The sequence below is a fragment of the Callorhinchus milii genome, unplaced genomic scaffold (genome assembly GCF_018977255.1).
Source record: "Callorhinchus milii isolate IMCB2004 unplaced genomic scaffold, IMCB_Cmil_1.0 Scaffold1, whole genome shotgun sequence".
Classification (NCBI taxonomy): domain Eukaryota; kingdom Metazoa; phylum Chordata; class Chondrichthyes; order Chimaeriformes; family Callorhinchidae; genus Callorhinchus; species Callorhinchus milii.
The window spans coordinates 72,320,595-72,329,432 of record NW_024704742.1 but is presented as its reverse complement, the minus strand read 5'-3'; the positions used below and the strand labels follow the sequence as shown (position 1 = coordinate 72,329,432).

General features: G+C 47.8%; 1 protein-coding gene across 1 annotated transcript; it reads right to left on the bottom strand.

The window, feature by feature from the left end:
- Window positions 1–2,814: 2,814 nt before the first annotated feature.
- LOC103188556 (apolipoprotein L6-like) lies at window positions 2,815–8,532 on the bottom strand. The gene is made up of 5 exons (XM_042344162.1): window positions 8,487–8,532; window positions 8,002–8,079; window positions 5,652–5,729; window positions 4,523–4,550; window positions 2,815–3,703 (listed from the first exon to the last, which is right to left on the bottom strand). Exons 1-5 carry the CDS (start codon window positions 8,530–8,532, stop codon window positions 2,815–2,817), a joined length of 1,119 nt encoding a protein of 372 aa, XP_042200096.1.
- Window positions 8,533–8,838: the final 306 nt, after the last annotated feature.

Sequence of the window (8,838 nt, the reverse complement as noted above, 5' to 3'; positions counted from 1 at the left end):
AAAGAAAGAGGGGAGGTGAGAAGAAATGTTTTCACACAGCGAGTTGTTCGGATCTGGAATGCATTGCCCGAAAGAATCATGGATGACAATTCGATAACAAGTTTTAAGAGAGAAGTAGATAATTATTTGGGTAGGACAAGTTTGCAGGGCTATGGGAAGAGAGCGGGGGAGTGGGATTGATTTGGATAGCTCTTTTAAAAGAACCGGCACAGACACAATGGGCCGAATGGCCTCCTTCTGTGCTTTATAATCCTATGATTCTTTGATAATTCCAAGCTATAATGATCCTCTGAGGATTTTTTTCTAACCTCCCATTAACTCTTCGAGAGACAACACTGAGCTCATTCCCTCTTTTTATCCATTCACCATCCAGCAGCAATAATTTTTAACAATTTCGACTCCCAAAACCTTTCAGAATTCTGAAAATCTGCCTTTCGATGGTCTTTTTACCACCTACACTCACACTGCTAGAATTCTGTGTACCTGCATCCACAATCTCACTGATCCTCAACATCATTTAGAATTTCACTTGAGATAATTAACCTGATCCGGGCGCTGAGACACAACTGTTAAAGTCGAGAGTTGAACCATTAAATAATGTGCCTGTAGCCTGAGCCCTGTTGACTGGTGAGACTGTGACTGAACAGGTTCCTTGAACTCTTTCAGTTGCTGTAACCTATCAGTGTTTGCTGTGGTTCGATTCTATTCCTGATTGGCACGCAGCCTTTCATACGAGAGCCTCGCCACACGTCTTCTGACCAACCAAACAGATTTCATCAATTCTTATTAAAAAAAGAATCAGACAGACTCGAGTAAAGCACAACCCGGTTTCCAAATCAAGATTATATTTCATTTTGTTTTCTGCAGCTCCACACAACCTTACATTTTAAATTCTCTCTTGAATGCCATGAACAAACTATCAGCACAGGCAGTTACAGAAGGAACTACAGAAAGTTTCAAAAAGGAACTTGACAGATTACTGGAGGTAGGAAAGGGATGATTTGGATAGTTGGTTGGCTGGTGAGATAATAACATAATAACAATTCTTGCATTTGTTAGACTATCTTTCACATTCGGAGGACATCTTGAAGAAACTCACAGGGCTTTGTGTACTGACTGTGTATTTTATATGCAAAAGTAGCAGCAAATTTGCATACAGTATTGTCCCCCAAATAGCCAGGAAATGAATGAGGGATTTTTACGGTTTTATTGCTCCAGATGGAGTCCTGGAGTCTGTGTTGCTCCCTCTCGGAAATTAATCTCAATCATATTGTGCTCAGTATCTGCCAGGTGCTTTTATCACATAACCTACTCTCTATCCCCAGACTGTTGCATATTATCAGATTGGATAGGGTCTCTCCTGTACATCCTGAACCATTCACTCATGTAACCATCTAGCTCCACAATTATACAGCCAATTCACTTTACAGTCTATTCTGTGAAGCGCTTTGAGATGTCTAGAAGATGTGAAAAGCGCTATATCAAATGCAAGGATTATTATTATTATTATTATGATGCTCCCAATGTATCCTGGTAACCCGGTTATTATAACGCTGGTATTTGATCCCTCACACACGTCAGGTCTCCTTGGAGCTGAACTCCAATAGCTGGCAACAGAATGTCAGAATCAAGTCGATCCTCTGTGGCTGAGCCAAGCGGGTGTGCAGTACTCTGGGGCACTGCTAATAACAGCCCAGCTAGCCTGGCTCATCACTGTTGGCAGACAGTGCTGTCAATGGTAAACTGTGGTTTTAGCTGGTTAAACTCCAGCAGTTCCCCCAATGCATATTCTGTCCAAGCCTTGAGTCTGTGAGTCAGAGTGGCATAGAGTAAGCAGATGATTAAAGCAAAGCTTTTGTTTATAAAGCCTGATCATGGAAACTCCCAAGGACAGTATATAGTGAGTTTTCTCGCTCTCAGGCAATTTGCAAACAGAATTGATTTTGTCTTTGACTTTGGATTGTGTTTGTATCATTTAAAACTAGAATGTAGAGTAGTTAACTAAATTGTATTTGAACAGTGTAAACAGAGCTGAATTGGAGCCTGCGGCACATTCAACTGTGGCCTACACCAGGCCATGTTCCACACTTTGACATATTTGACATATTGATATCTTCCCACACCATACTATCTAGTGTTATAGCAGCTATCTGGTGACACCTGTTAGGCTTAGACAGAAGCTCTGAAACTCAGCCCAATTTAATTAACATGTCATTTTATAATCAAGGTTGTAATTCTGCAGGTCACCTCGACACTCGCTAATGAGCATAAACATATACCTTACTGAATTTTTTTGTAATAATTACTTCTGATCATATTTTAATAATTCACTTGTGAGCCCACAACAGTGGTCAGATTCCCTGCTCCCAGGGAGGAGGTTGGGAAGGTAAGAATGGAAATACTGTGCCATGGAGGTGGTCGCGGAAGGAGAATGGAACAATCAACAGGGAAGTGTAAGTTGTGAGATTCACAAAGGATTTGTTAAGCAGCAATTCCTGTGCCTGGATGTGTGTCTGGTTTGCCACTTGGAAACCAACCTCAGTATTGACTTCAGTGAAGCCAGACTGTGATTAAACGAGCCGCCCAATCCCCAGCACAGTGTGACATGCATTAGCTGCGGATTTCACGAATTACAAATTATTTCACGAGTCTTGCAAGTTTTTCCCCACTGTCAGGAACAGCAGAGGGTATTTGGGTGAGCAGAGACACTCCTGGAGTTTCAATCACAGTTCACTACAACATTTTGTGACATTCAATGGGAAATCCTATGATTTGATTCCAACACCAATTGCCATGTAAATTGCAACACATTACTCAATCCAGCTTCACAACTTTGTTCAGAAATATATAAATGCCTTCATACGCATTTAACTCGTGTTCCATGCTCTGCGCGGTGGCCCGTACGGTTTGAGCAGCTCGAGTCTTGCTTCCTTTGCTGAGGTCAATGGAGTCTTTCATTATGGAGAAGACATCCAGCACCACGGAAAGTGCCGAGAGGACACCCGACACAACCCGGGAGAGCAGTGGGAGAGATCCCGAGATCAGGCCGTTGATTCTCACAGACTCCTTTATATGGCTGGCATTAGGGATCTCCCGGCTCAGGGCTGCCAGCTGCTTGATGGAGTGGGTCAGTGCAAAGCTCTGTTCTTGCTTGTAATCTAAACCTCCTGTCTCCCTCCCTGTAACCTGCCTGCAGACTGCACTCACACACTCAGGCTTTCCTTCACCGCTCTGCTGCCATGCAACTTCTGCTCCGAGGCCCTCACAGCACAGCTTGATGACCCCACAGACCTCTTTTAAACATGCTGACATTTCTTTACAGCCCTTGTTGTATTCTTCTAGAATCTCATCGACTCGCTGCTGTTTGTTAGATCGTGCCACAGTCTCAGTGACCCCAGCTGTAAGATTGGTGGCACTGCCAGCAATGCCCACTCCAGCCCCCACCCCTGACAGCACTAATGAGGTGCCCGATGTGAAGGGGGCAGCGATTATTCCTGCAGCAGTTAGGATGCCTCCCACAGCACTGGCGGATGATCCGGCCACACTTGCTATGGTGGCATCTCTGTGATACTGATCGATATCATCAGCAATTTCCCGCAGTTCCTGGATGGAGTTGCTCATCCATTTTCTTCGCTCAGGAAACATCTGGAGAAAACACTGGCCATCTCCAGCTCTCTTTTCCAGCTCAGATTTCAATGGTTCCCTGTCATTATATGCAGGGAGCTTTTAGCTTTCTGAACGTATCAAACGTACAAGTACCCACCAAACAGTAACTGAACAGCTGACCCTCAGGGCATTGTAGCTACAGCAGGGTTGAGGACATGACTACATCACCAAGCCTCATGGGTGATGAGACAGGCTGGACCTCCATCAAAATGGGTATCCAAACATATCTCTCACAGACACTACACCCCATCCCCTGGAGACCTACTTACCCACAAGAAATGCATCTTTTTTGTGGGGGTGGATGCTTGTCAGTCAGGTGCCAATTGTGAAAATCCATCACCATGCTTCAGAATATCTAACCAGACAGAGGTGTGTACATATTTGCATGGCCTCCTGGCCCCCAACCCACCTTCAACCCAACCTGACACCAACCCACCCTGACCTGAACCCACCCTACCCTGACCCAGCTCATACCCACCAATCCCCCATCACTCTACCCTAAGGAAGTCTTGGGCTTGTGTCCCTTTATCTCAGTCACTGAGCACACTGCAGAACCACCTCAGAGCCGTGCACTGAGATGGTGACCGTGGGTTGTTGGTGCGCTGAGACTCTTGGGGCACTAAATGTTTCATTTGCCATGTGGAGAGGTCAGCTGGTCAGAGAGAAGAGTTCATTCAAATCAGACACATAGAGAATTCAAAAGAGAGGAGAATTCATTCAAAATCAGACAAACCCATTCAATATCAGACAATGACAATAGGAATACAGGATAGATAGCTGTATCAGTGCGCCAGCAGAGGCACGATGGGCTGAATGGCATTCATTGAGCAACTGATGCACATCTGCAGGTACGTACCACAGATCATCTGCACTGAGCTCTTCATCTGGTAAAGGAATGAGACAAATAAGTAATGAGACACAATCTTCTATAATCTCTGAGCATCCTAGGTCACTTCCACACTACCCTGAGACCAAGGGAGACAAGGTCACTCAGACCTCACAGCACTGAGCAAGGAAAGAAAGGGACTGACGGATGACCATGAGCATGGTCAAAGAACAGCAACAAATTACATTTATGCAGCACTATTCACGTCAGGAGGACGTCCCAACTCGCTGGATAATCAAGGATTTGCACCTGAGCTTGGGGTTGGGATCAGGTGGGGTGGAGGGTGGGGAGTGTGGGGGTAGCAGGGTGACAGAAGGTGAGGTCAAAAATGAAGGTCTTGAGATGGGCCTTGAAGGAGGCAACAGTGGGGGCAAGGTGAAGGGATGAAAAAATATTGTTTTAGGCAGTATTTAAATGCAGATAGAGAAGAGGATGAGAAAGAGAGGTATAGAAAGAGAGCTCAAAACAGCGGCTCAGTCACCGATGGTGGGATGGAGGCAGTCACGTGCAGAAACCCATCACCATGCTTCAAAGTATCCAAACCAAACAAAGTTCCATGCATCCCACCTACACATGGAAATTTCTGAGATATTTAGTGGAATTGAATGTGAACTCTTTACCTGAAGGGATACCTCCTGCTTACCTAATTCCACAAAGTATTAGGCACAGGTTGGCAAGAGCTGAGGTTTGGGGACCCCAGAGTGTGTGTTGGGGTAACTGCTGGAGTCTAACCAGCTAAAACCGCATAATTTGGCATTGAGAGTGCTGTCTGATGAGTTTTTCTGCTGCTTGTCCAGCTAAGACCACCATAGCCATTGGGGCTTTGGCTTGTAGGGTTAACAGGAGCTGAGTGGGATAACTCCCTGCCCCCAGTGACTGGTCTGCCCTTGCAGGTCCTGCCAATGAGCCAGGCTGGGCTGTGCTGTCATCAGCAGTGCCCTGGAATACTGCGGACCCACCTGGCTCAGGAACTGGACTGGAGACCGTCAATTCTAAGTTCCAGATCCAAAGAGATCCCTCTTACCTCCTCTCCGAGGAGAATCGTCACTAGTTGGTCATTTATTATCTGACAAATGTGGAGCATGTGGCTGACATTTACCTGTTGTGTAGGGGTGGGGGAGCTGGTGAGGGTGGTGGGAGCCTGCCTGGCCTCCAGGCTGATGCTGCACCACCAGTACTGTCAAATACAAGAGAATAAAGTCATTCATTGTCACACCATGTCCCAAAACACTCTATCAGCACACATCCCTTATACAACAACAACAAGATTCCATTTATAGAGCGCCTTTCACATCGGGAGGACATCCCAAGGTGCTGTACAATTGGGTCAGGACCCGAGGAGGGGGGAAATGGTCAGGGTGAGGGGAGGGAAGGGAGGGAGCGAGGAGGGAGCGAGAGGGGAGCTGAAGGCACAGTCAAAGAGAAAGGTCTTGAGACCGGCCTTGAAGGAGGAAAGGGAGGAGGCGGCGAAGGCACTGTGGATAGAGTTCCAGAGCCTAGAGGCTGAGAGGCTGAAGGCCCGGCCACCGATGGTAGGGCGGTTGGGGCGGTGGATGTGGAGCAGACCAGAGCCAGAGGAACGGAGGTGATAAAGGCGTGGACCAGAGTTTCAGCCGCGTGAGGGGTGAGGTAGTGCCGTAGTCTGGCGATGTTCCGGAGGTGATGGAAGGCGGTGCCAGTTGTGGCGCGGATATGAGGGAGAAAGGACAGCTCAGGGTCGAACAGAACCCCGAGGTTCCTGATGGCTTTGAGAGGTGGAGAGTGCAGCCTTGGATGCTGATGCTGTCAGCGCCTGAGGTGCGGAAGCGCTGACGTGAGCCAATCAGGAGGGCCTCAGTTTTACGCACGTTGAGCTGAAGAAAGTTGTCTCTTGTCCCACATTGTACACACAACCATCACACCATGTACACAACCACCACACTGTACACACAACCACCACACTATACACACAACCACCACACCATGTACACAACCACCAAACTGTACACACAACCACCACACTGTATACACAATCACTACACCATGTAGATAACCACCATATTATATACACAATCACCACACTATACACAATCACCGTACTGTATACACAACCACCGCACCATGTACACAATCACTACACTGAATGCACATTCACCACACCCTATACACAATTCACCACACGGTATACACACAATCACCACACGGTATACACACAATCACCACACCGTATATACACAATCACCACACCGTATACACACAATCACCGCACCGTATACACAATCACCACACGGTATACACAATCACCACACCGTATACACAATCACCACACGGTATACACAATCACCACACGGTATACACAATCACCACACCGTATACACAATCACCACACCGTATACACAATCACCACACCGTATATACACAATCACCACACGGTATACACAATCACCACACGGTATACACAATCACCACACCACATATGTAATCACCACACTATATACACAATCAACACACTATATACAATCACCACACCACAAACACCACACCACAAACACCACACCACAAACACCACACCACAAACACCACACCACAAACACCACACCACAAAAACAAACACCACACCATATACACAAACACCACACTGTATTTACAACCACCACACTGTCCACAATCAACAGTCACCATATCACTCCTCATAGTGAGTGTGAGAGAGGTGTCAGGTTGCACATTAATGTGCTGGTATGTCTTCGACCGTGCCTCCAGTCACCTCACCCCAGCTCAGCCCAGGATCTGATAAGCGCATCAAGATGTTGCCCGTGTGCTGAGTGTCAGGGCCAGGTTAACCAATGAGCCAAGTAAGCCTTGGCCTGAGGGCCACTGCCAATCCCCACGGGAAAGCTTTAACAGACTGGTCGCCAGGGCGGTGGGGAGGACTAGAAAGTCAGCCCCACTATCTGAAAACATGGCTTCATTGCATCACCCCCTCAATGCTGAACACTGGCCATGGCCTGGGGTGGGCCATTGCCCCCATCAGTGCCCCTTCATTGGGGAGGTGGATGACTGGTTCACAGCCTCCTTGTTCACTGAAGGTGTGATGGTCCATTTTCTCTCATTCTCTGAGAGCAATTATCATCTCCCTCATGCCTCATATCCTCATTCAGCCTCTCTTCCCCTCACTCCCCATGTTGTCTCTCACGAGAGACAACGTGTGGGGAAGAGAGGCTGCATGGATAGCAGCGACTGGAAAGTGGCGTCAATAATGGTCCATTGCCGCCACTGCCCCCCCCACAATTGTTAATTGAGCTCTGATGGGCACTTCATAAATGCATGTTGTTGTTGTTGCGTGTTTCTGAATGAATAGAGGTGTACATCTGTGTCTGTGTGTGACATGATAAGGAATTGGGATTACACAGGAACATGCTGAGCATGTGGCTATAACACGGGAATGTGTAAAGCATGTAGTTGATAATTACCTGGAGCGTGAGGGTAGGGGAGCTGGTGAGGGTGGTGGGCACCTGGCTGACCTCCAGGCTGGTGCTGCGCCATCTGGACTGTCAGATACAAGAGAATAAAGTCACTCACAGTCACACCATGTCCCGAAACACACTGACAGCACACATCAAATCAGGGCAGGTGATCCAACAAACCACTTCCTACCACCCCCACCCCATGTCCTGGTCCCTCCCCTAACTTCAAGATAATAATAACAATAATCAAGATTCTCACAGTCCACAAATCCCCGAATGCCCTAGCACCTCCCAACAACAACAACAAGATTGCATTTATAGAGCGCCTTTCACATCGGGAAGACATCCCAAGGCGCTGGACAGTTGGGTCGGGACCCGAGCAGGGGGGAACTGGTCAGGATGAGGGGAGGGAAGGGAGGGAGCGAGGAGGAGGTAGAGAGTAAGGCTACCTCCTCGACCTGCTTACTCCCGATTCAGTCGTCTCCGCTCACCAGCTCTGGCATCCTGTTTGTCCTTCGTCCACTCTGCTTCCACCATTCAGCCACTACACTCAGAAAGCTTTGGAACACTCTACCCCAATCCCTCTGTCTCTCCCCCGCGCCCCCTCCGCACCTTTTTCAGATCACAGTAGACCTTCCTCTTCGACCGTGCTTATGGTCGCCTGCTCACGGCTCAGTGTCACTTGTTAAGTGCTCCGAGACGCTGCCCCACGTGAAAGACGCTATATAAACAGCAGTCGTCGTCGTTGTTGCACTCACCTGCTCTACAGCAGCACACGGAGAGGAAGCTCAGAGACCCGCACATGCTGGTGAGCGGCTCCTGTGTGCAGTCAGGGAGACGTGA

Excerpts from the sequence above, each read along its gene's own strand:
- LOC103188556 (XM_042344162.1), bottom strand. The coding sequence starts at position 8,532 with ATGGTGGAAGCAGAGTGGACGAAGGACAAACAGGATGCCAGAGCTG. Across the intron at positions 8,080-8,486 it reads CAAACAGGATGCCAGAGCTG|TCCAGATGGCGCAGCACCAG; the intron begins GTGAGCGGAGAC and ends TGTATCTGACAG. Across the intron at positions 4,551-5,651 it reads CCCCCACCCCTACACAACAG|ATGAAGAGCTCAGTGCAGAT; the intron begins GTAAATGTCAGC and ends TTCCTTTACCAG.